The 24,649-nt window shown below is 37.3% G+C and overlaps 2 protein-coding genes across 2 annotated transcripts; one reads left to right on the top strand and one right to left on the bottom strand.

Annotated features, from left to right (window-relative positions):
• Positions 1 to 1,500: 1,500 nt before the first annotated feature.
• ascl1a (achaete-scute family bHLH transcription factor 1a) lies at positions 1,501 to 3,292 on the bottom strand. The gene is made up of 2 exons (XM_081362721.1): positions 2,435 to 3,292; positions 1,501 to 2,336 (listed from the first exon to the last, which is right to left on the bottom strand). The coding sequence occupies exon 1, from the start codon at positions 3,036 to 3,038 to the stop codon at positions 2,448 to 2,450; it is 591 nt and encodes a 196-aa protein (XP_081218847.1). The 5' UTR covers positions 3,039 to 3,292; the 3' UTR covers positions 1,501 to 2,336; positions 2,435 to 2,447.
• A 4,328-nt stretch (positions 3,293 to 7,620) lies between these two features.
• On the top strand, positions 7,621 to 24,190 carry pah (phenylalanine hydroxylase). Its single transcript, XM_081362720.1, has 13 exons — positions 7,621 to 7,730; positions 8,871 to 8,987; positions 13,313 to 13,496; positions 15,896 to 15,984; positions 16,932 to 16,999; positions 18,507 to 18,703; positions 18,826 to 18,961; positions 19,079 to 19,148; positions 21,454 to 21,510; positions 21,641 to 21,736; positions 21,942 to 22,075; positions 22,162 to 22,277; positions 23,437 to 24,190. The coding sequence occupies exons 1-13, from the start codon at positions 7,686 to 7,688 to the stop codon at positions 23,478 to 23,480; spliced, it is 1,353 nt and encodes a 450-aa protein (XP_081218846.1). The 5' UTR covers positions 7,621 to 7,685; the 3' UTR covers positions 23,481 to 24,190.
• Positions 24,191 to 24,649: the final 459 nt, after the last annotated feature.

The raw sequence follows: 24,649 nt of genomic DNA, 5'->3' as shown, positions 1-24,649 counted from the left end.
CTGGACATATCTCATGACAAAACATATAACTATTTTACGATGTGACAGTTCCATATCAATCTAAAGTGAATCGTACGGAATAGTACGATTTTTTAGAAAGAAAACTATGTAAGCATGAAGGTCCACCCTAAGTGGATCGTACGAAAACGTAAGAACGAGATACGGTTTTATACGAATTAGCCAATACGCCAAAATGTAAAATAGATACGAATTGCCATGAGAGTTTATTCCCAACTTCAGCCCACTAGCTACGAACCTGTCTGGTCGAGCTAATTACAAATAAGAACATTGTTTTGAATCTAAGATAAGAGTAAAACTTTGGCTGATTGATAAGCTGGGGTAGGCTACTTCGTCTCAGGCCTACCCTAAACAATGCTTGCGCTACTTTCGTCTGGGACATGCTTTTTTTCTTCTTCAACACCTGCCTCGATCTTGTATAGCCTACAGCACTCGCTTCCAGACGCCGTGTTTTTAAAGGGGCAGTTGTTGAGTGCGTGTCGCGCGCTGTTGTCAGAAAGGCACACGCGCCTTCAGCCGACTCCACTCGAGCGCCACACACGCGAACAGAGCCTTGCAATTCATTACAGCAGGCACGCGCCCGCCCCGCGCGCACACACACTTTACCTGTCAGACTCCACGACTGTTTTTTAAACTTCACGACTGCGAGTTATTTATGTGTAAACTTAACAAACGTGTTTTACTAAATACGTTTGTATTTTGGGTCAGTGACGTCACGCTCGTGTTTTAGGAGATTTGCAATAGAAAATGACTTGAATATGAATAACATTTTCACAATTTCTGAATGAAAAGTTATTTTGATATTTTTGATGCGCCAAGAGTTAAAATGCCCTAGGTGGTGTAACTGTCCACACTGTAAACTAAAAGAAAGAAAAAGAAAAATATTAAAAGGCTGATAATTTTAGGGAAAATACGAAAACCATAATATATATAAATACTTTTTTCTTAAGAAATATTTTATTATATAAAAAATATATTAAGAACCATCATGCCATGTGCGTCCACTAAAGTCGAATATATTTCTCAGTATTTTAACAATCGTATTCCCTCGTTTTAAGTAAAACACTGTTTTTATCATTATTAACAATAATTAAAGCAAATAGCCATCTTATGTTTACACACTCTCATGAGAGTACTTGTTCCTGTATGCTCTCTCTGCCATTCTCACCCACAAAAGTGTTAGTAGGGTGAGCCAACAATATGTTTATTTTCCAAAAGTGCTGTCTTCTCCAAATTGGCATTCATTATGAGCGCATGCAGTCTGTGAAACGGTCCAGTATGCTGGTCACGTCTCCTCCTGCCTGACAACAGGCAGACTGCCGAGGCTTAGCAGGCTTATCACTTTTGTTGCCCATAAAAAAGAAAATGTGCAACGAAAATCTACACTTGACACTTGATTGCGTTCTTATAAAATTGCTTTCAGTAATCAACAAGATAATAGGTTGCAGTACACAAGCAAACTCAAGAAAACATTTTTCTTTTAGAAACTTTTATTATGAGACTAAACTGTAGAAAATATGGAGATAAGGCATATTCTTATTTTCTGAAAGATGCAAACCCCAGCATTGTAAAGGCAAAGTGGAACAGTGTGGAGACACAAAACACCTCCGTTTGGACAATAGCTGCATAACCTTTGATCACTTCGAGTCATATTACAATTGCAATTATAATTCCTATTAAATAAGACACGTTGGTGTTGAAATTTAAACTCTTGAGTATTACACTCCTCTAAGACCCCCACAACCGTAAAGGGAATTGCCAGCTGCGATGCATTTGAGACTATAAGTCTGAATAAGCGAGAGGTAATGAGCAATTTACGGCAAGCTATAGATCAAAAATATATACATATTAAAATGAATGTGTACAAAAACATCTATAAATCTCTTACATACAAAAATAGCTTAATATATTTAAAAAAAAACATTTTATACAAATAGAACTTCATATAATAAAATTCGCCAAGTTGGAAGCATATTAGAGTTGTGAAGGGGGTCTATCAAGGCAAACCTTCTTTGATTACATTAGCATAGGTAAAGAACAACGTTTGCTTATTGTTGTTTATATTTCCACAGTGTCGTGGAAAGTCATTTTAAAATAGATTTCTTGGGCGAATGCGCTGGAAGGACTGGTCTCCCGCTCTTCCCTTTTAGTCCTTTGGCTCTTTGACACTCGGGATCCGTGGTTTGCCGGTATGCATGGGCCATCTCTGGGTGTGGATTCGAGTCTATCCGAACCGGACTGCAGCGCAAACGCAGTGCTGTGTTCTTGGAGGACATCCGAGTTCCTCCCAAGTGAGTGCTGCGATTTTTATGCGTTTCCTAGAAAGAGAACATGTCATGGTGAATATCTTGCATGAACAACAAAATAGTAAAAGCGCAGCAAGAGCTGCAAAAATGATGTTTTGATTCATACGAACCTTTCACGAACGTTCAAAACCAGTTGGTGAAGTCCAGGAGCTCTTGTTCTTCTGGACTCAGAGGGTCGTAGGAGCCCTCATCTGAAGAGTAAGAGGACACGGGAGAACCGGCCATAGAGTTCATGTCATTCGTGTAGTTCTGGGAGATGGTGGGTGACAGGACGCCCGACTGGAACGCCGCGCTCACCGCGTCATGCTCGTCCAGGAGCTGCTGGAGCGCGCGGATGTACTCCACAGCCGAGCGCAGCGTCTCCACTTTGCTCATCTTCTTGTTCGCCGCTCCGTTGGGAACGTGTTCGCGAAGAGTAGCAAAGCCGTTGTTCACCAGCTTTACCCGGTTGCGTTCTCTCTCGTTCCGCCTGGCCACCGCGTGCGGCTGCTGCTGCGGCAAGCTGTACCCGAAGCCGGCGAAGTTGAGCCTCCTTTTGCACCGGAGCAGCTCCGGGGAGGACGAGCGCTGCCTCTTCGCCTGCTTTGATGCGGACTTGTTGCTGCACTGGCTGTCGGTCGGACTGAGTTGGATGCTCTGCGAGGCAAAAAAGCAGGCAGGTGCCATGAACTGCTGCTGGTTTACGCTTATTTCCATCTTGGCAGTGATGTCCATTTCGCGGATGGGAAAAAAGAGCGAGGGAAAGCACAAAAGTTTCTTTGGACTGCCCAGTGGCCGTGCGTCTTGCTCGTGGCGTTCACGTGTGGCTTCAATGGGCAGGGGTGCTCCGGACTCTCGACCTGTTCTGAGTTAGGAGATGGAAACAGCGCGGCCTTTTCAATACGCCGACGGCCCGCCGCGCGTTCTCCTGACCACGCCCCCTGAGATGCGCTTGCTTTGCGTACGCCAGGCGCGTGCCGCTCCTGCCACTGAGTAAACAACTTCTCGTAAAGAATGACTAGAGGTGTTTTTCGGTTATGACAAGTGTTTCTCGGGGAACAAACACACGCACACACTTAACTTCGAGCTGCAATGAAGGCACCCCGTGACCTTGTAAAATTAAACAAGAGCGCATTTCGATTTTTCATGATGGCGCTTAATTGAGAAACGCGTCATTAAACTGGCGATTAATAATGTTAAAACACGGACAAAGCTTGAGAAAAAAATAATCGAGCATGTTTACGGAGACGATGGACTGTAGTGTATTTACAGCTAAATATACACTCGAAGGTTCATGAATTTGTTCAAATTTTAGGCTTTTATGATAATGGCTGAATATAACCTGTCATTACCTATCAGGAAAAATAGTTTAGAAACAAAACAATTCATAGAAAATTTGGCCTATAAGGAGAGAAAACTATCAAACTATTGTTTTGGCCATCAAATAGCCTAGCTACTGGCATCAATGATAACAAATTAACATTTCAAACATATTTGACAACTTGCCCTGACATTTACGGGAAAAATAGCAAATGTAGTTTGGAGGACAGATGGTTTCAAGGTGTTTGAAATCAAGAACATTTACTTTCAACATTTTTGGGCGTATGATAGTAAACAATTTGTAACTGCTGTTGAGAATAAGACCCACTTGTTCACATCCATTCAGAGGCGAACAAACTTCATTCAAAGCACTTTGCTTTCACTGGACTCAAATGTATAGTTTAGTTATGAATTCACGCCTGTCACGGTAACGGTTACATTGTTAACGCGTTACAGCCACATAATATTGCTCCATATATAGAGAGAGAATCTTTAGGGAATCAGAGCAAGATGAATTTGGCCAGTCATTATAAGAAATCATCACAGTTGGAAAGGCGGAACGAATGGGTTATTTTGAGGACGCGCGTTAAGAAAAGCTCCCGACAATTTATTCACTCTATTTACTTGCATTATATCTCTCGATTAATTTCGCTTCATTCATAGCATGATAATGGCACATTACTTTCAACCAACTTTGTTTGAATGACTTTGCCTGCGCCGGTGTTGTGTGCGCGCGCGATGCATGTGGAGTGGAGAGGGAGGGGGTGCAATAAATTGTGTAATTTCTCTTAGTTGGCTGAGGCATTCAAGATCAGGCCAGCATTCAAGCACCCAGCCCCCTCCAACTTTCTTTTCTCTCCCTCTCTCTTTTTCCCCCCCTTCTCCTTTTTTAGAGCAGCAAGGGCGTTTAGAAAAGAAGCGTGGGTTCTATTCACTCCGGCTGGGACTCTCTGAAACATATCCACCATGCTCTGTCAGTGCATTTGCAGAGTCCAATTAGCGTTTTGTAAGCCCCTCTTTCTTTCATGATACTCTAGGCTCAGGGAAGGTTCCAGTCATTCCCGGGTGTAATAATTAATATGACATCTGGGCGTCTGAACTTCTATTGAAACACCTCTGCACTCGGAGAAATGCTGTAAAATAATAAAAACAAAACAACTCCATACAAAGCCATTTGTTTTCTCCTATATCCCCGGGTTTGATATGCAGGATTATATTTCAATTTGTAAGCTGTTAAAACTACATTGTAAAGTTGTAATTGTTGTTTTTATCGCTTCAATGACTATTCATTGCTGCTATTTGGAGCAGATGCGTGGCGTTTATGCGCTGCTATTTCTGGATGAGAGCATGTTGAAGTAAATGAAACGGTCATATCATATTCGTGAAAGAACCGAACACCGATGATTCCTTGTTAAATGCGCGCGCGTGCTTCACACCCATGTGCACGCGCATGAAAGTCTGCAGCGCGCGATACACTGCAGTCATGCAGAGACAGTATAATGTAGGCAACACGATGTTTACTGCACATACGTACATAAGCTAATCCTATAAAACACACTGTCACAGTATAGAGGATCTACAAGTTTATGAACAGTTATTTGGAGCAAAAAGGGAGTTTTTGCATGAACATTTTGGGTTCCTCAAAGAACCTTTAAATGAACAGAACAGATTTGAATTATCTAAAGATCCTTTTGTTTCCACTATAAAGAACGGTTTGTAAAATGGAATGATATATGGATGTTTAAGGTTCTTCATGGAACCACAAACAACGTTTGATTTTAAGGGTTTTGGGGGCTAAATTATTTGGTATCATACTCTAAAACAACTGCGAAAATGATCAGAAAGTGATCAGAAACCTTACCAGTATTCATCTTATATGTACACTGTAAACAATTATATGGTAAATAAGTAATGACAACATGTTTTTAAATTGCTTTAACTCATCAAAATAAGTTGAATGTAATTCAAGTTGAAATGACCTAAACATCCAAGTTGATTGTACTTAAAAATTTAAGGCAGCAACTTTTACTACATTTTTATGTAAAAATGCATAATTGCAGCAAAGTGGCATTTTTCTTTTTAAAAGCATGTTTTCTATGTAGGCCCCTTGAAGTAAACAAACTTTTAACTCCCCTTAACAATATAAGACAAAGGCCAGATGTTTTGGTCATATCAGCCATTCATTCATTTCACTTAGCTTGAATATGTGCATTAACTACCACCATACCTTGATGTGTTTTTGTGATAACATTTCTATACAGAGTGAGGGACACTGTATGCTAAACTTACCCTACCTGAAAACATCTGCAGGTGTTGAAGGGTAATAACTGTGTCCAGATGTTCATTCAAGAAGAGTCTTTGCCTGCTGTTGTGTAATTTCTGAGGACTTCAGCACTAAATAGATCAGGTAGTTTGGTCATGGTCCTACATCTCCTGTGTAAATATAGCTAATGCAATATTCCCATATCCTATTCAGTCATCACATGTTATTCTAACATCAATTTCTGAGGTAGTAGGCTGATGAAATTAATAGTGTTTTTGTATTGGACTGATTGTATTGGTACGATTTTTGTACATTTAGTCTAGGTCTAATTATCTTTAGCTATTTAAATGGTGCGCCCATGTACAATATATAGGCTATTAGCCTTCTTTATATTGAACAGTGGAGTTAACATAATGGCTGGTAAATGGTACAGACACCTACTGCCATCTACTGGTGAAGTCTACTGTGTGTACTGTGTACACACACTACTCTCTCTCTCTGTGTGTGTGTGTGTGTGTGTGTGTGTGTGTGTGTGTGTGTGTGTGTGTGTGTGTGTGTGTGTTGTATGGTCCAGTTAATGTCAAAGCATTTCAATGCCCACTTTTCCCCAGTGTTAACTGTGCAAATGACAAATAAATGCCTTTTGACACCATGAGAAAACAAGCTTATAAATCATACAGAATGAGTTTTTTTTTTTAAATGTAAAAAGTTTTCTGTGATGGGTATGTTTAGGAGTATATAAAATACAGTTAGAATAGAATATACAGTTTGTACAGTATAAAAAAAACATTACGTCTATGGAGAGTCCCCACAAAGATAGCAAACCAGATACGTACGTGTGTGTGTGTGTGTGTGTGTGTGTGTGTGTGTGTGTGTGTGTGTGTGTGTGTGTGTGTGTGTGTGGCAGACAGACAGGTATCAATAAGACAAATGAAAAGATTGATGGGTGGGGGTTAGGTATAAACTATAAACGGCATGCCATATTCTTTTTTAACTTACAAGTAAGTTAGACCTATATATTTCTCTAGTGTTTGGAAAGCATTTCGATAACCACAAAATTTACATTATTAGTAAGTTAGAAGTGTATTTTACCTGACATCAAACAGACACGACACGAGGATGTATCCAACAGTAGGACTAGTAACGTTAGGCCTATGCGATACGTCGACAAAACATGACAAGTAGCTACTAGCTACATTATAAATATATAACCAAGACATTAGTGTTGGTTTTAGAAAGTATTTTACATAATTGACGGTGCTATATAACTTATATGCAATAAATCCTCTTATTAAGTAGACATCCCTAAAATCAGTGTCTTTCTCGTATTGGATAAACACGTTCCTTCACCTGCTGGACTCAATTAACTTGGCGCCATCTCGTGGTCATAAACAGAACACCAATGTAGCCTACAGATAGTTTTTTATCATTTATAACGGGATGCTGCGTCAGTTTTTCCAATCTTGAAAACTCAATCCCTTCTAATTTTATTAATTATTAAATCAATTATGTAATACACTTATTACAGCAAGAAGAGAAGCAAAAGGGCAAAGTAATCGTTACGAAATGCTGACTTTGAACTTCATCCTCATCCAAAACTCCCCCTGAAAAGTCGTTCCCACTGGATATTCTCCAAACATCCCCGCGGTTTATGGGCAACTCGTCGCGTGACAGGCACACGGGCCGTTCAGGGGGTGTGGTGTCACGTGGTACTTTTAAATCGATGGAGTTTTGGATGGGTTGTACAAAGTTTACAGAAGCATCCAACAAATCAACACCACCTGAGGACTGAAGCAAGAATGGACGCAGGTCTCAAGCACATGAACGGGGAACCGGAGAGAAAGGTGAACAACTTTCTATTTTTATATATTCTAGACTATTATTATGATTATGTTGCTGTATTATTTTAAATAATGTATTTATTATAGCACTTCCCCAACATTAGAGGAAAAACAAAACAAGAAAAAAGACATGCTTACTTGGTTGAAGCTTAGAATTGTAAAAGTGTAAATTCTGTGTGGATCTATATTTTGTCAATGACAGTCTAACTCACTTATTATTGTCAGACCTGACTGGAAATTTCTCTCCAGACCACAAAACAAAGGCAAGCTTAGTGTAGCATCCATTGAAAGTCCAGTGGAACAGTAACTACATGTGTTAAAACGGATCATATTTTAAGCAATCAGTAATATTAATCTGATGCTCTCAAATAAGTCAATAATACATTGTTTTATTTTTATTTTAAGGTATAATTTGGTGCCTCAAGGTGCATATTGTACTTGAAAGAATATTATGGATTGAAAGTTATGAAATATCAGAAACATTAGTCAATAATACAGTAATTGCTTTAATGTTTGTTTAATTTTGAGTTATGAAATCATCAACATTTTGATTCAAAGGAATGTGGGTTCACAGGAATGTGAGTGTGACTTTGGTCATGAGTTTTAAAGTCCTTCTGCTCTCACACACACACACACACACACACACACACACACACACACACACACACACCCACACACACACTACTACTACTACTACTTTTGAAGCAACATTAGGATTATGCAATGGTAAGATAATTATACACCTACTTATAAACATACACAAACCTACTGACATTGAAGCAAACATTATTTGCATTTATTTTTACATTAATTTCCAATTACTTAGAAAGGTGAGTGTGCCTTGAAAGTTAGTCATCAGTAGTTTAGCTGCTAATGTGTAACAGACACGGATGCATCTTTAAAAAAAAAGAAATAAAATATATACACAAGCAGAGACGGGTCATTCTGTGTCCGTTGGCACTATGGGAAAGATGAACTAATATTCTTTTCAAGGACAAAATAAATAAATGTGGATGCTGATCAAATAAAACAAGTGCAAAGCCCTAAAAAATGTCATTTTAAATCATGGTTCGGCACTCATTTGATGTATGTTGATGATGAAGAGTGCAACTGTGTGAGTGTCTCGATCTGCTTGTTTAACAGGGCTCTCTGACCTCATCCTACCTGGAAGAAGCATTAAACAAATCAGGAGTGGTGTCCTGGATCTTCTCTCTGAAAGAGGAGGTTGGCGCTCTTGTAAAAGCTCTGAAACTATTTGAGGTTAGTATCCTGACACATATGACAAATCTCTCCATTTTCTCTCTCTCTTTCTCTCGCTTATATACACTTGCGTTTATCTAAAGGCAAAACACGAGGGTCAAGGTCAGTGGAATGATAGTGGGACAGAAATGCAAAACACTGAACAGGACGTATTTGTGGCGTATTAGGCAATACTGTGCACATTATGTACATTCAGCTGGGTTAAAGAAGTTTATGACACGCCATCAGTTCATAAAACAGCAAGGAAATATTGACCTCACAACACCATGACATATTAAAGGACAAATTTGCAGATTTTCAACCAGCTTTGTATTGTTAAAATGATGTTAGTGTGTGTAGTATAACGTTTTCTTGAGCAGAATGAAGGATCTGAAAGGATCATGTGACACTGAAGACTGGAGTAATGATGCTGAAAATTCAGCTTTACCATCACAGAATTATTAAAAATATATTCAAATAGAAAGCAGTTATTATTATTTATTGCACAATATCAGTATTGTATTGTATTTTTGATCAAAGAAATGTAGATGTAGTCAACTGACACTGAAGTTTTGTTTTGTATAATATACTGTACTCCTTAGTATGAGTTCAGAAAATAAAGGCACAGAGCTGTTACTGGGGCAGTACCCTAAGTTTATACATATTACATATTATTACCTGAATATTACCTAAATAATACATATTAGTACCTCAAAGGTACATATTAGTAACTTTTAGTTTTTGTACCATAGGGTACTGCCCCAGTGACAGCCCTGTCCCTTTTTTCTGAGAATAATAATAGCAATAATAGGCAGAGACAAAGCTTAAGGACATTGTGAACAAACATGACCTGTCCACAGCGAACTTTTCAAGCACATAGAAAAATCAATAATATCAAGCAGAATTGTGTTTTGATGAGATGAAAGGATTTTACACCCAGACTCACAATCAGAAGAAAGTAGTACCTAAGGGTTACATCTGCTTGTTACTTCTGCTGGGTGTCAATGTGTACCTTTGAGGTTCTAATATAGATCCTTTAGGGGTCCAAAAGCTTTTCAAAAGGTATTTTTCCTATTTTCTTCTTTTTGTAGGATAAACACTCAGACACTTATTGATAGGAATCAACAATTAAACTTTGCATTCAGGTATCACAACATACGAACACATGTGGACATGCACACAGTGCCTGTGTCCTGTAAGAATGCCAAGATTCCTTGAATCATCTCCAAAGTCTTCCCTACTTGTATCAAAGTTCAGTATACTTTGTTTTTGCATGTTGACTTTTCTTCTGCCTACGTGCAATGAAGCGTATTCCCAAGTAGATGGCAGGTTTTATTGACTGAGTGTATTTAAAGAAATTATAACTACGAAAGCACAATGAAAAAACTGAAACAACTGTGTAATTTCTTTAAAGTGCATTTTTAAATAGGTGGTCTAAATCTAGTTATAGCATGTTTTCTTTTTTAAAAGCGAATAATGCTCTACATAGAAAAAAAACATTTTAAATAGTATTTTTCGCTTGACTTTTATTCATTGTTCTGGAATTTTTTTTAAACAACAATATACAGTATATTTTAATAAGACATCACAATTAAACATTAAGGTCTTTTGAAGTTGTCTTTATTATAGCAAGTAGAGTAAATTAAATGAACAAAATGTTTTTTAGCTTTGTCTCAAGTGAAAATCCTTTATAGATAATTTAGAGGAATTAAATTGTAAAATGCCAAAATATGAATATATTGGCCTACACTGACATTTTGGCTTATGTCTGAAGAGAATAAATTGGATAAGTACGGTGGTCTTTGTAATAATTAATCATTTTACTTTATATGAATGTTTTTGTCTTTGGGAAAATTAACATTTATGATTAATGTTAAATCAAAATTTATATAAATATAAAATATAATGTGAGAAAAATTAACAAATTAGAGTAAGTTGGTCCAAAGTATTATTATTATTGTGTGTGCACACAAGATTTTGCATGCCAATACATGCAGTGCTTTCCTGAAACTCTAGAATCCTGAAAGCCTAGAATATTCTCTGTGCTTTCGTGCAAGTCAATAATGGATATGGGCCAAACTTGCACCCCCTAATGCTACTATAAAGATAAAAGCTTGACCTGTGGCTTCTGATTGGTTCTTCTGTACCATCCTACTCCACCCCCTTAAAACACCCCCTACTCCACCCTCAATTTTCGCACACTTTTGACCTATAAGTAAAAGTAATTTCCTGCGCCCACATTGAAGTTGCTGTGAGGGGAAAGGGTGCTTTATGAAAGAGTGATTGGTTGGTTATAGTTATAGTGAATAATAGTTATTTTTCCGAATTAACTTTCCAGTTCGAGCAACATATCGGACAATTTATTCATAATTAATAATATAATGCTGTGCAGAAGCCTATTCATTATTAATTAATACAATACCAATTATACTGTTAATTAATATTATAATATCCTTATATTTTAGATTGTTAGGACAAAAACACAAACCAGAAATAACCACAAATAGACTAGCATGTATAATCAACTATTTTATGTGGACCAAATATCAACAGGGGCTTTGTGGCATTATACATGTAAAAAACAAAACAAAACAAAAAACAGCACGAATACAACAAATGTTCTGACTGAGCCTGTTGACATACTGGACAAAGTTATAATACCTCAGCACTGCAAAAAAAATGCCAACCATGCAGAAAAATAATGCGCCAATTCTCTGCTGTGTTGTGTTTTGAGTGGTAAAGGATGTAGATTCATATGGACTCAATCAGTACCACATGGAAAGGGAGGGGAAATATTTTAAATGAAAAAGGACCAGAGAGGGTCCAAGGCATTGTAAACCCCATCCGCCTTCGCTACGGGCCTATGGTAAACGTCAATGAGTGTCCTCCCTCTGTGTGCATAAAAACACATAAATACAAACACATTTAGGCTGAAACAGGGCAAACACACCCTCACTCCTATTGGCTGAAGAAAAGCTGCACAAGTCAGTCCCAGTTGCTGCCAAAATGTGTATGTCGTGTGTGTGTGTGTGTGTGTGTGTGTGTGTGTGTGTGTGTGTGTGTGTGTGTGTGTGTGTGTGCGCGCGCAAGTTTGTGTGTGTGTGTGTGTGTGTGTGTGTGTGTGTGTGTGTGTGTGTGTGTGTGTGTGTGTGTGTGTGTGTGTGTGTGTGTGTGTGTTTGTGATGTAATTTATCAAATGTTTTTTTTTTCCTGGTAAATCTTTGTTATTGGGACAAAATGTCTTGTGGAGAAATGTTTTGGTCCCCATGAGGTAAACAGCTGATAAATCACACTAAGTGATCTTTTTTTTTTTTTTGGAAAATCTAAAAATGCAAGAAGTTTTCTGTGGTTTGGGTATGGAAAACACAGTTTGTATAAAACAAGTCAGTGGAATGTCCCCGTGTGTGTGTGTGTGTGTGTGTGTGTGTGTGTGTGTGTGTGTGTGTGTGTGTGTGTGTGTGTGTGTGTGTGTGTGTGTGTGTGTGTGTGTGTGTGTGTGTGTGTGTGTGTGTGTGTGTGTGTGTGTGTGTGTGTGTGTGTGTGTGTGCTTGTTTATATGATTTATGAAGACACAAGTTTGTATAATGACATGGGTATTACACTGGTAGTCCTACCAACATACATACTAAACATAGTTACTAAAAACTAAACATGTTACTAAAAATAGTAACATACTAAACAATTTTCTATTAAAAATGTAAAAATGCAGAAAGTTTTCTGTGATGGGTAGGTTTAGGGGTAGGGGTTAGTGCAGGGGGATAGAATATACAGTTTGTACAGAATTGAAACTGAATGTCATGGAGTGCACCAACATTGTGTGTGTGTGTGTGTGTGTGTGCGTGCGTGCGTGCGTGCGTGTGTGTGTGTGTGTGTGCGTAGTTTAGTACAGTGCGGTTACTGATGCATTACAGTCATTTACTAAATGCCAAGTTAATTATGAAAAGAGAAGACCACACACAGAAGCCTATCAAACACTCTTAATCATGTCATGTTTGTGGTTCTTCTTACACATTTTTAATTAGTTGTTTTTGCCTTAGATGGACTAGCTTGGAGTGCCACCTAGTGTTTATTCTCTGTTTGAAGAAAGACTATACAATTTGATTGTGACTAAAAAATTACGGAAAATCAACTGTCAGATTTTCAAACATCCTAAAACAGGAGTAAATATGAAAAAACTTCCCTTGATTGTAATATAAATTAGAGTTAATAAATATTTGATTATATATATATATATATATATATATATATTTATTTTTATATATATTTTAATATAGCACATTGAATCATTTTAAATTATTTAATACAATGAAACATTTATATATAAACATATTGTCTGTATTTTGCAGGAGAAAGGAATTAACCTGACCCACATTGAGTCCCGTCCATCACGCAAGAACAAAGAAGAATATGAGTTCTTCATCAGTGTGGATCAAGCCTCCAGTAAAGGAATGGAAGAAGTTGTTGACAAACTGCGCACACAAATCAGTGGCCAAGTTCATGAGTTGTCTCGCAACAAACAGAAAGACACAGGTGAGACACAGGGCAACAGTATATAGAATAACTCATCGCTCCCAATGTGAAAAAAAGAGAAGCTGTTAAGGCATTTTGAGGTCAGAGAGAAACACAACGAGAGAGCAAATGAGGGAGCGAGAATAGGATAGTATAGATTAAGAGGAACAGAAATAGAACACATGTTGTAATCGCACATAAATGTCATTGTGCAGATGGATGGCAAAGACCCTTGCTCTCAGCCTCTCTTATGGTTGTTTCCAGAATTACATTAGTTTAGTTTTTGAGGACAAACAGACTCATAGAGATGGACTGAAATGTCTTGTCTCACTCCAAGAGTCAGTTCAGCAGGGTGGGGGTCAAAGTTCAAAACAAAGACTGACAGACCAACAGACCCATCACAATTTCCCCCTCTATACAATAAGAAAACACAGAGCAGGGACATTTATGAATATTTATGGCCGATGAAGAAAACCAGTCAGGGTCTTCAGTTGTTGGCCTTTTGTTCAGAACGCCTCAGGCTCACTGTTGAACTATGTGCTGATGGCTGGACCTCCAAAGAGTTTAACTGTCATAAATCTAGACGATACACAGCTCTACTGTAGAGCGAGATTTAGCCTCATAGCCTAGACTGGCTCATTCTCCACACAATGCTTTCTGTTTACTACTGTGTCATCCATCTCTGTTAGCATGCCGATGTTAGCGACCAATCAATATTAGCAAGTTCACATATCCACAACTTAGTTAATTAATCTCAATTTAATAAAAACTCATAGAATGGAAACACTATAGATCTCATTGAAACCGAAATCAGGAATTTGAATGAAAGTCTTTGGGGAGTAAAGGCCCGTTCACACCAAGGACGATAACTATAAAGATAACGATAAAGATATAATTCAAAAAATCGTTCTCCATATTAAAGAATAACAGAGTTCACACCACAACTATAACGATAAAGATATGAGGAACGATATCGTTGGGATCACTTTCAGAACGATTTTTTTCCAGCTGTCGAACGATAAAACACTGACAGCCAATCAGAATCCATTCTAATTTAAAGGTCTCGCGCATTTAAAATGGATCTGGATCATCCGGGCGCGCGCGTGCTTAAAAGACCGTTATCGGTCGTTGGTGTGGACGCATATATAGTTATCTTTATCGTTATCTTTATAGTGCTTGGTGTGAACGGGCCTGGAGGATTATAAGAGGAAGACCGCTTAATTTTCTCAAACTTCATCTATACAGAAATGTGTGTTATTTTAAGTGTAAAGGTGTCTAAATTGTCTTTTTTAGTAGTGCGACTAGTGTTCTAGGTGGATAAATGTTACTCCCATGATTCCAATGGGAATATTTGGGGATAGTTACGAATAATCAGTAATTTCAACTCTTCTTACATTAGCATGTATAATATTTTGAGTCTTGTGCAGTGCCTTGCCCCATAGACTTCCATTGTAAGTGCATTACTATACCCTTGTGAAAAGAAGTGCACTTAATTGTATTGAAAATATATTTTTAAAAGGAGATAATGTCATTTTAATGGGGAAAAACTCCCACTGTACATAAGTGCACTTTGTAACAAAGTCAAAGTTTTAAAAACCTTTTGTTGTGTGCTTAGAAGTACACTTATTTTGATGTGTTGACTAACATACTAAAGCAAATGTAAATGACTTGATTATAATTTTAACTGTAGTTTGTTATTTGATCTTACATTTAAAGTTAATATATTTTAAAGGACTGTGCAATTTCATCATTACAACTGTGATACAGTAACACTTTACAATAAGGTTTTATTTGTTAACATTAGTTAATGTATTAACTATGAGCAATACATTTGTTACTGTGTTTGTTAATATTTGTTAAGGTTAGTTAATAAATACAGCTGCTCATTGTGTGTTCATGTTACTTCACAGTGCATGAACTAATGTTTTGATTTTAATAATGTATTAGTAAATGTTGAAATTAGCATTAATAAATGCTGTAGATGTGCAGTTCATTATTAGTTCATGTTTACTAATAACTAATGTTAAGTAATGAAACCTTATTGTAAAGTGTTACCGTAATAACAAATATATTTAAATACATGACATACAAGTTTCAGTAGAAATGACAGTAAATTGTCATTTAGTTTACCTGTCATTACATTGAGGAGTACATTTCAACCATATTTAAAAGAAAATAGGTAATGAATGATGAAATTACAATTAATTTAATAATTTACAATTATTAGCGTGCAATTAAGTGTCCAAAAACATTACATTCAGTTCGCACTTACAAGTACAAGTATATTATTTCCATCTAAATTATTATTTATAATGTGCTAAAGTGTGCTTCTTTTTCACAAGGGTGATATCAATAGAGCTTAACTCGCATTGAATATTCCTTTAATTAACACTCTTCTTTTTTCCCCCTCTCATCTAAAGTTCCATGGTTCCCCAATGTCATCCAGGACATGGACCGCTTTGCCAATCAGATTCTCAGTTACGGGTCCGAGCTGGATGCAGACCATCCTGTAAGACACTGTGTGTGTGTGTGTGTGTGTGTGTGTGTGTGTGTGTGTGTGTGTGTGTGTGTGTGTGTGTGTGTGTGTGTGTGTGTGTGGCCTGGTAAACCCTTGTAAACCCTACATTATGCCACAAAGATGGCAATATCCAAAATCCTTGACCTTGTAGGGAAATGTTTTGGTCCCTATGAGGAAAACAGCTTATAAATCACAATGAGTGACGTTTTTTGAAAATGTAAAAATGCAGAGTTTTCTGTTATAGGTAGGTTTAGGGATAGGGGTTAGTGTAAAAGATACATATTGTACAGTATAAAAGTCATCATGTCTATGGAAAGTCCCCATATAACATGAAAACACAACAGTGTGTGTGTGTGTGTGTGTGTGTGTGTGTGTGTGTGTGTGTGTGTGTGTGTGTGTGTGTGTGTGTGTGTGTGTGTGTGTGTGTGTGTGTGTGTGTGTGTGTGTGTGTGTGTGTGTGTGTGTGTGTGTGTGTGTGTGTGTGTGTGTGTGTGTGTGTGTGTGTTGTCTGTTTTTGAAGTGACCGTCTGTATGATCAGAGAAAAGAGCGAAAGTGACGTGAGAGGAACGTCTTCATTTTTATTTCAAACGCATGCGTGTGTGGGTGTATTTTTGTTGACGCGTGGTCCATGCGACGCTAAAAGCCCACAGTCAGGATCTGCATCACTCTCTATTCTAATGGAAACGGACGGGGGCCCTCAAATTGATGTCATCGCTTTAATTGAGCCCCTGTAATTATAAATAATTGCCCCTTTCTAGCCGTCATTAAACTGAAATGCATTCATCATGAGCAGCAAACACTCTACAAAGGCTTCATTTGAATGAGTCTTCTGCATCAGACTGAGTAATACTGTCAAAGGCTACTGAGAGATCAGAACTAGCCATAGATCCACTTTGCGATCCCAGATCACACACCCTAACGTCGCTCTCATTCACAGGGCTTTACGGACCCCGTGTACCGTGCCAGGAGGAAGGAATTTGCTGACATTGCCTACAACTACAGACAGTAACTATTGCCCTCACCGTTCTTTTCTCTCTCTCCCTCACTTTCCCATAGGCAACAGGGATTGTCCCCACCTCTGTCGCTTTCCCTGTTGTTTTGTTGTGCTTTCTATGGAAAATTACTCCTACTGCCTAACAAAAGGGCTAAATTACAGGGTCTCAGCGCAGTCCGGAGCGCCGGGAGCTTTGTCATCATAATTGAGATGCATTATTCACACGGCCACTACAAAGGGCAGGAGCGTTGAATGCTACGCCCCCTGAGGAAGCTCACATTTACATACACGCTCCATCAATAATAACACCACTCATCACTCCTAAACTTATTCTCACACAGATAAGACGTGCAAGCTCATGTATGCTTAGTGTGTTGACGTACCCTGATTTCAGTTACTTACAACATTTTAAAGGCTAAAATCTGATTACACTGCATTAAGCACAAACTGTGCTACTATAATATGTGAACAACACTTGTTTGTTTGTTTAGTTAGCTACACCCCTGTTTTAGTGCTGTTTTGGTATATAAAAAATACAATGGAACCCAACACGCATTTGGAATCTTAAAGGGACAGTTCACCCAAAAATGAAAATTCTGTCATGTCGTGTTAAGTCAAGTCACCTTTATTTATAAAGCGCATTTTACAATACAGATTGTTTCAAAGCTGCTTTACAGTGATAACAGGAAAATAATGCAGCAAAGTTTGTTTTGGCAAAACAATGATTCATTTCTGTTGTAAAAATAGGTTCATTAGTTAAAATTCGTTAACTACCTTAGTTAACATGACCTGAGAATGAACAATACTTCTACAGCATTTATTAATCTTAGTTAATATTAATTTCAACATTTACTAATACATTATTAATATCAAAGGTTGTATTTGTTAACATTAGTTAATGCACTGTGAACTAACATGAACAAACAATGAACAGCTGGATTTGTATTAACTAACATTAACAAAGATTAATAAATACTATAACAAATGTATTGCTCATTGTGAGTTCATGTTAGTTAATACGTTAACTAATGAACCTTATTGTAAAGTGTTACCAAATCATTAGTTATTCATTTAGTTCATATATCTATACAGCAGATCTGGAGAAAACATCATCCAGCTCAGTTCAGTTCTCATACAATGGTGTCAGTGCAGTCAGATCAGTAATATTGTTGAATATTGACATTATTTACTCACCGTCATGTTGTCCCAAACATATATTAGTTCATTTATTCTGGGGAACATAAAAGATGCTTGTGTTTATACAATGTCATAGGGTCCAAAACAACAAAATACTAAGACACTAAGACATTTTGAACTTTCATTTTTGGGTTTTGGGATGGATAAAACATTATAAGTGTTTTTGTATTATAAAACAAAATATCTTAGTTTAAAAATACAAGCAAAGCAAAAGTTTGTTAGGTTTTAAATAATAGAATTCATCATGATACAGTTCCGACAAAAGTATTTGAACACATTGTGTCCTAAACATGAGCTAAGCATCTCTCTCTCCTCTGTTAGCGGACAGATTATTCCACAAGTTGAATACACGGCTGAAGAGAAGGCCACGTGGGGGATGGTTTTTCGAGAGCTGAAGACTCTGTACCCCACACATGCCTGCCGTGAACACAACCGTGCTTTTCCACTGCTGGAGAAGTACTGCGGGTACCGTGAGGACAACATCCCGCAGCTAGAGGACATCTCACGCTACCTGCAGTGTAAGATCATCTTACAGTAGAGCTGGCTTGAAGGGAATGTAAAAAGGAGGATTTAGTATGTAAAATATAATAAAATAGTTTGAACTGTACCCTACATATCTCACCCTTTGTTGATTTCTCAGCATCCACTGGTTTCCGTCTGCGTCCCGTGGCCGGTCTCCTCTCCTCACGTGACTTCTTAGCTGGTCTCGCCTTCCGAGTGTTTCACTCCACCCAGTACATTCGCCATAACTCCAAACCCATGTACACACCTGAACCGTGAGTATACATACCAAGAAGCTGTTACAAATCTCTATCTGTGAAATAAATGTGAAAAGTGATCATAGGAAATACTGGTAATTATACAGTGGCTAAAATATGTATTTATTTCCTCAGGGACATCTGTCATGAGCTGCTGGGTCATGTCCCACTGTTTGCCGACCCAAGTTTTGCCCAGTTCTCACAGGTTTGATATCATTACATGCTTTAATGTAACTGTACAATAATATAATATAATATTATAATATAATAATGTTACGCCTGTTCTGGATTTGGTTTCAGTTACTTTTGCACTGTTCCCAGTTCAGTTTCCTTTGTCTTTGTTCATCAATTGCCATGGTTTTTGATTTGCGCTCATGTGTTACACCTGTGTCTTGTTAAAGGAGAACTCCGGTCAATTTAAAAAAAAATTGGTAAATTTGGAGTGCTGTCAGTACAGAGAACAACGACAAAAATCGGTGTTGCCTACAACGTGTTATCCTCTTTTTAAAATTTGCACCCTGTTGACTTCAATGGGGCAAGTTTTAAACCTGCTTTTAGCCTCTTAACATCCTTGATGTGTCATTACAAGTGCCCAGCCAATGTGAGTGATTCCTTTAGAGTTAACACGGGTGAATCTGACTGCAGTAGATGTGAAAAATGTGAATAAAAATGAAGTTAATTCGGCCAGCGCAAATACCTGTGTTTACATCCTGTTTTCGGTCGAAGTCCATAGTAATCGTTTGTCGAGTTCACGCGCATATGTTTAGTTACCTATGATCACACGCGTGAACTCGACAATCGATTACTATGGACTTCGACCGAAAACAGAACGCTGGCCGAATTAACTTCATTTTTATTCATATTTTTCACATCTACTGCAGTCAGATTCACTCGTGTTCACTCTGAAGGAATCACTCACATTAGCTGTGCACTTGTAATGACACATCAAGGATGTTAAGAGGCTAAAAGCAGGTTTAAAACTTGCCCCATTGAAGTCAACAGGGTGCAAATTTTAAAAAGAGGATAACACGGTGTAGGCAACACCGATTTTTGTCGTTGTTCTCTGTACTGACAGCACTCCAAATTTACAAAAAAATGAGCTCAATGTTAAAATTGACCGGAGTTCTCCTTTAAATATCTAATTTAGGCTACGTTTACACGTGGCCGGCTATTTTCATAAACGGGCATTTCACCCTCTCCGTTTTCAAAAGTAACATCGTGCACTCCTGTCAGTTTTCAGAAAAGTGTTCGTTTACACGAACCCGTGTATATACGCCGTCACGAGCATGCCAAACCTGTAGGTGGCAGTGTAACGAGAAGCTCAAGCTCACGTTAGCCAATCAGAATCCAGAAAATAGCAACAACAACAACTCTTTCTGGTCGCACTTTTGACGCAGGTGCATGTTCTGTCGCATACTGTGACGTCAGCTGCCTAAAACTCAGTTTTTCTCAGTTTACATGCAAACGTGCAAACGAAGTTTTCCAAAATTTTTAGATAGAATCGTTTTCAGAGGCGAATTCTCCGTTTGCGTGTAAACGAAGGGCACAAACAAAGGGAAATGTCTCCATTTTTTCAAAATAACCATGTACATAAAAACAGGGCCTTAGTCCCTAGTATGTCCCTGTGTTTTATAGCCCTGTGTTTGGTTCAGTGTTTATCAGATCTCGTCAGTGTATAGATGTAGTTCTGTGTCCCCTGTTTTTATTTTGATTAAAGAAAGCAGCTTGCAAATAGATCCAGCTCTTTTATTTCCATCTTTTACAACAACTTGCTGACAATATTATCAATGACCTAAATTTATTAAGTGAATTTATTATATAGCCTACTGACATATGTCGTAACATACTCTTGACTAGGGTGACCATACGTCCTCTTTTTCCAGGACATGTCCGGCCGGGATTTCGAGATCGCCCAAAATATCCGGGATTCGGCTTTTGCATTGGTTGCCATTTATTTTGTTTACATGCACACCTTTTGATTCAATAGGACTGAATTAATTCCGATTGGTGAATCTGAATGTAGTGTTTACATGCACGGTAAACAAGTGATCGGTTGATTTGCGTTTTAGCAAAATTCCTGTGTTTTCGTCTCGATCGGGATCCGTGTGAAGCAGAATGCATGACCTGCAAAGCTGGCACGTATTTGTCAGTGTCAAATAATGTAATAATGTAAACATAATGAATAATGACTGTAGAAAGCAAAAGCCAAATCCCCGGGCATTTTGGGCGATCTCGAAATCCTGGCCAGAAATTTCCTTGGTTAAACAGGACGTATGGTCACCCTACTCTTGACCAACAGTATTGTATATTTCTATATAAGAGTAAATAGTAACTGTTTTGTTACACAACTCTGACTCTTCTGAGTTTCCATTTTTATATTTTTATTCTGTGACGAAAATAAGCTTCCATAGAATTAGGTGCGTATAAAATATCTGCTTGATACTTTATATTTTAAATGTTTATTTTATCAGTGTCATGATATCTAAGTGTGATGTTTTCGGTCTGATCAGGAAATCGGAATTGCTTCTCTGGGCGCCCCTGATGAGTTCATAGAGAAGCTGGCCACAGTAAGTATAGATTAAAAATAATTATTTTCCACATTTTAACTGAGGCCAAGTTATAAGACCACACGTTACATTTGGCTCTCTCGAGAGGACTCCATGATTATAAAATGTTTTTTACTATTATTATTTATAGGTCTACTGGTTCACTGTGGAATTTGGTCTGTGCAAGCAAGGGAATGAAGTTAAGGCTTACGGTGCAGGTCTGCTCTCATCTTATGGCGAACTGCAGGTGCTTATGTGGTGCCTTTCTACTTCTTCCTGGTTCATGCCCTGTGCTCTTATAGGGTCTAACTTAACAATGTAAACTGGGTTATCGCTGTGAGCTTTTAGAGAATGTTTTTTTAATGGTATAGGGGAGTGATACACAGATGCACAAAAATATAGCCATAGTGGAGATCAGACTGAAATGTAGATGTTATTCTACTGTCTTGCAGTACTGTTTAACAGACAAGCCCAAACTTCAGCCCTTCGATCCAGAGAAGACCTGCCTGCAGAAGTATCCCATTACAGAGTTCCAGCCAGTTTACTTTGTGGCTGAAAGTTTCGAGGACGCCAAAGAAAAAGTCAGGTAAAGTGACTGCAATTAAATCAACAAAATCGGTCTTTCTCTCAGAGTTCTTTTTACAGTTATCTATGTGCATTTGTTTATTACAGGAAATTTGCTGCTACCATTCCCAGACCTTTCACTGTGCACTACAATCCCTACACACAGAGCATTGAGGTGCTGGACAACGCACAGCAGCTGAAGGACCTGGCTGACAGCATCAGTGGTGCGTCTTCTGTATTATGGATCTCTTAAACTGTGTCCTCCCCATAATTAGACAAGAAGGAATTAAGTCAAATCAGGATCTTCAGTAGAAATTCTGTACTGAATGTAAATAAGAATGAGCAGAGTTGGGGATGGGGATTCTACTTTTTTTTTTTTAAAGTACACTGTAAAAATGTGTTATCAGAAATTGTAACAAAGAAACTAACTGGTACAATTAAAGTAAAAAATTATCTATTTAGTATCAAGTCAAACTGAATACATTAGTTAACATCCACAAAGCATGTTTAAGGGTCAGATCAGCACTCACTGTAAAAAAAAATATATATATATATATATATATATATATATATATATATATATATATATATATATATATATATATATGAAGAGTTCAGATGCAAAAGCCTCTAAGTGCCATCTGAAAATTCTTCTAGAATGATCATTTTTATGAAGCTTGTATATTTAAGTTCATTAATTTCACTTAAATGGCAATGAAAATGACCTATTGTCTTTTAAGTGAAATTACTGAACTTAAATATACGAGCTTGATAAAAATGATCATTCTAGAAGAAATTTTCAGATGGCACTTAGAGGCTTTTGCATCTGAACTCTTCATATATATATATATATATATATACTAAACTTAATTTACTGTGTTTATCCAATTGGTTTGTCCAATGTATTTGAATTGAGAAAATAAAAAAAGTTATCTCAACTTTTGGGAGTAAGTAAAAACTCAAAAAAGCCCATACAAAAAAATATATAATGAGTTGAGATTTTTTACAGAGCTGTACAACTTTTTATGGCATTATTTCATAACATATTCGTTTCGAAACATTTAGTTTGTCACAATAATTTATACTAATTTTAATTTTATATTTAAATTCAGAATTCAGAGTTTTAACTTAATTTTCTTCACCCATAGTGAAATTCAAAGTGCAAAGTGCAAGGAACACCAGCACCACATATAAACAGCAATAAAACTGTATTTTTAAGTTTAGGTAGAAAATGTAACCCCCCTTTAGAAAGTCTTTTGCACAGGTTTTGTTGTTCGACCAGGAATTTTTTTTTTTTTTTGTAGCCTTATTTGCTATGTTAATATGTGCACGTTTGAATTTAATTCACAAATTAATTTATTTTTATTTATTTTTTTTTTTCAGGTGAGATCTCAATCCTCTGCAATGCTCTGCGGAAGATGGAGTGAAACGATGGGGAGTAAAGAAGAAATGCTGGAAAATCAAAGAAAGCTTCATAAGCATCTTATATATTGCTTTTTAGGCTCATTCTAACATCACCTCTATATATAGTTTTGCTAATCAAGCTGTGACAGAGAGAGCATGCTATTAAATATTAAATTAGTCATTATGTATTGCATGTAGACAATATTTATAGCCTAATTTTTGAAGTCAGCATATATAGGCACCTCGTATTTATCCCTCAGATAACGAAATAACACGAAAAATGTAAAACAAATCGCATGTAAATACCAAAAAGCTTCAGGCATTCTGAGGCGCGCATCTCGCAATATTGTTATTTTATATATGATACATTACTAGACTATTTTAGAATAGTTTAATCGTATACAGAAATACAGATTGCCTACCGTCCAGCATTTTGCTTCAGCTGTTGATTCTTGTTGTCGCACAATGTTGCTGTAATTTTTCCAAACCCTCAATTAATGAATCACATGATCAAAGGCTTGTTGAGCCAATGCATTTTGCCGGGACGATTTGGCGGGAGTGCTTTTATTTTTACATGCGTTCATATGTTTTATTAAACCAAAGCTTAATAATTTGCAGTTTCGCTTGACTGTGACGCAATTCAGCATACTGCATTTATCTGTGACTTAAATGTTATGCATGCATTGTCAAATGTATTTAAAAATAAAAGAATAAAAGTTATGTTGTTATTATTAAAAATGAGTATGTCTTTCTTTTATTATTGTTATTGTTAGTAGTATTTGTATTATTAAGATGGGCTACTACACTACTACTACTACTACTAATTTTGTATATAATTTATTATGGAGGCCAATAATAATTAATTTATTATTATTATTATTATTTATATAGCATTAACACGTGAATAAGCATGCGCACAGCATAGTCCGTTTCAGTACCTTGGAGAGCAGCACGATCTCAATGCCCCATCATTTAGGACCCTAAAAACAAGATATATTTATATATTTCCAATAAAGACTCATTTAGTTCTGACCTTTCACAAAATAGCGTTTAGTTTATGTAATTTGTCGCTTATGGCTGTGAAGCACCTGTGAAATGTCACGTGTCACGGCTCTTAGCCTATTTGGTGCCCGTAAAATAAAAGACAAATGACGCATCTCAGCATAAAATCAGACGTGCATTTGCGCAACAC

Source organism: Scardinius erythrophthalmus (assembly GCF_964197995.2).
Source record: "Scardinius erythrophthalmus genome assembly, chromosome: 4".
Taxonomy (NCBI): domain Eukaryota; kingdom Metazoa; phylum Chordata; class Actinopteri; order Cypriniformes; family Leuciscidae; genus Scardinius; species Scardinius erythrophthalmus.
Note: the sequence above shows the minus strand (reverse complement) of the source record. Positions and strands in the feature narration are given on the sequence as shown.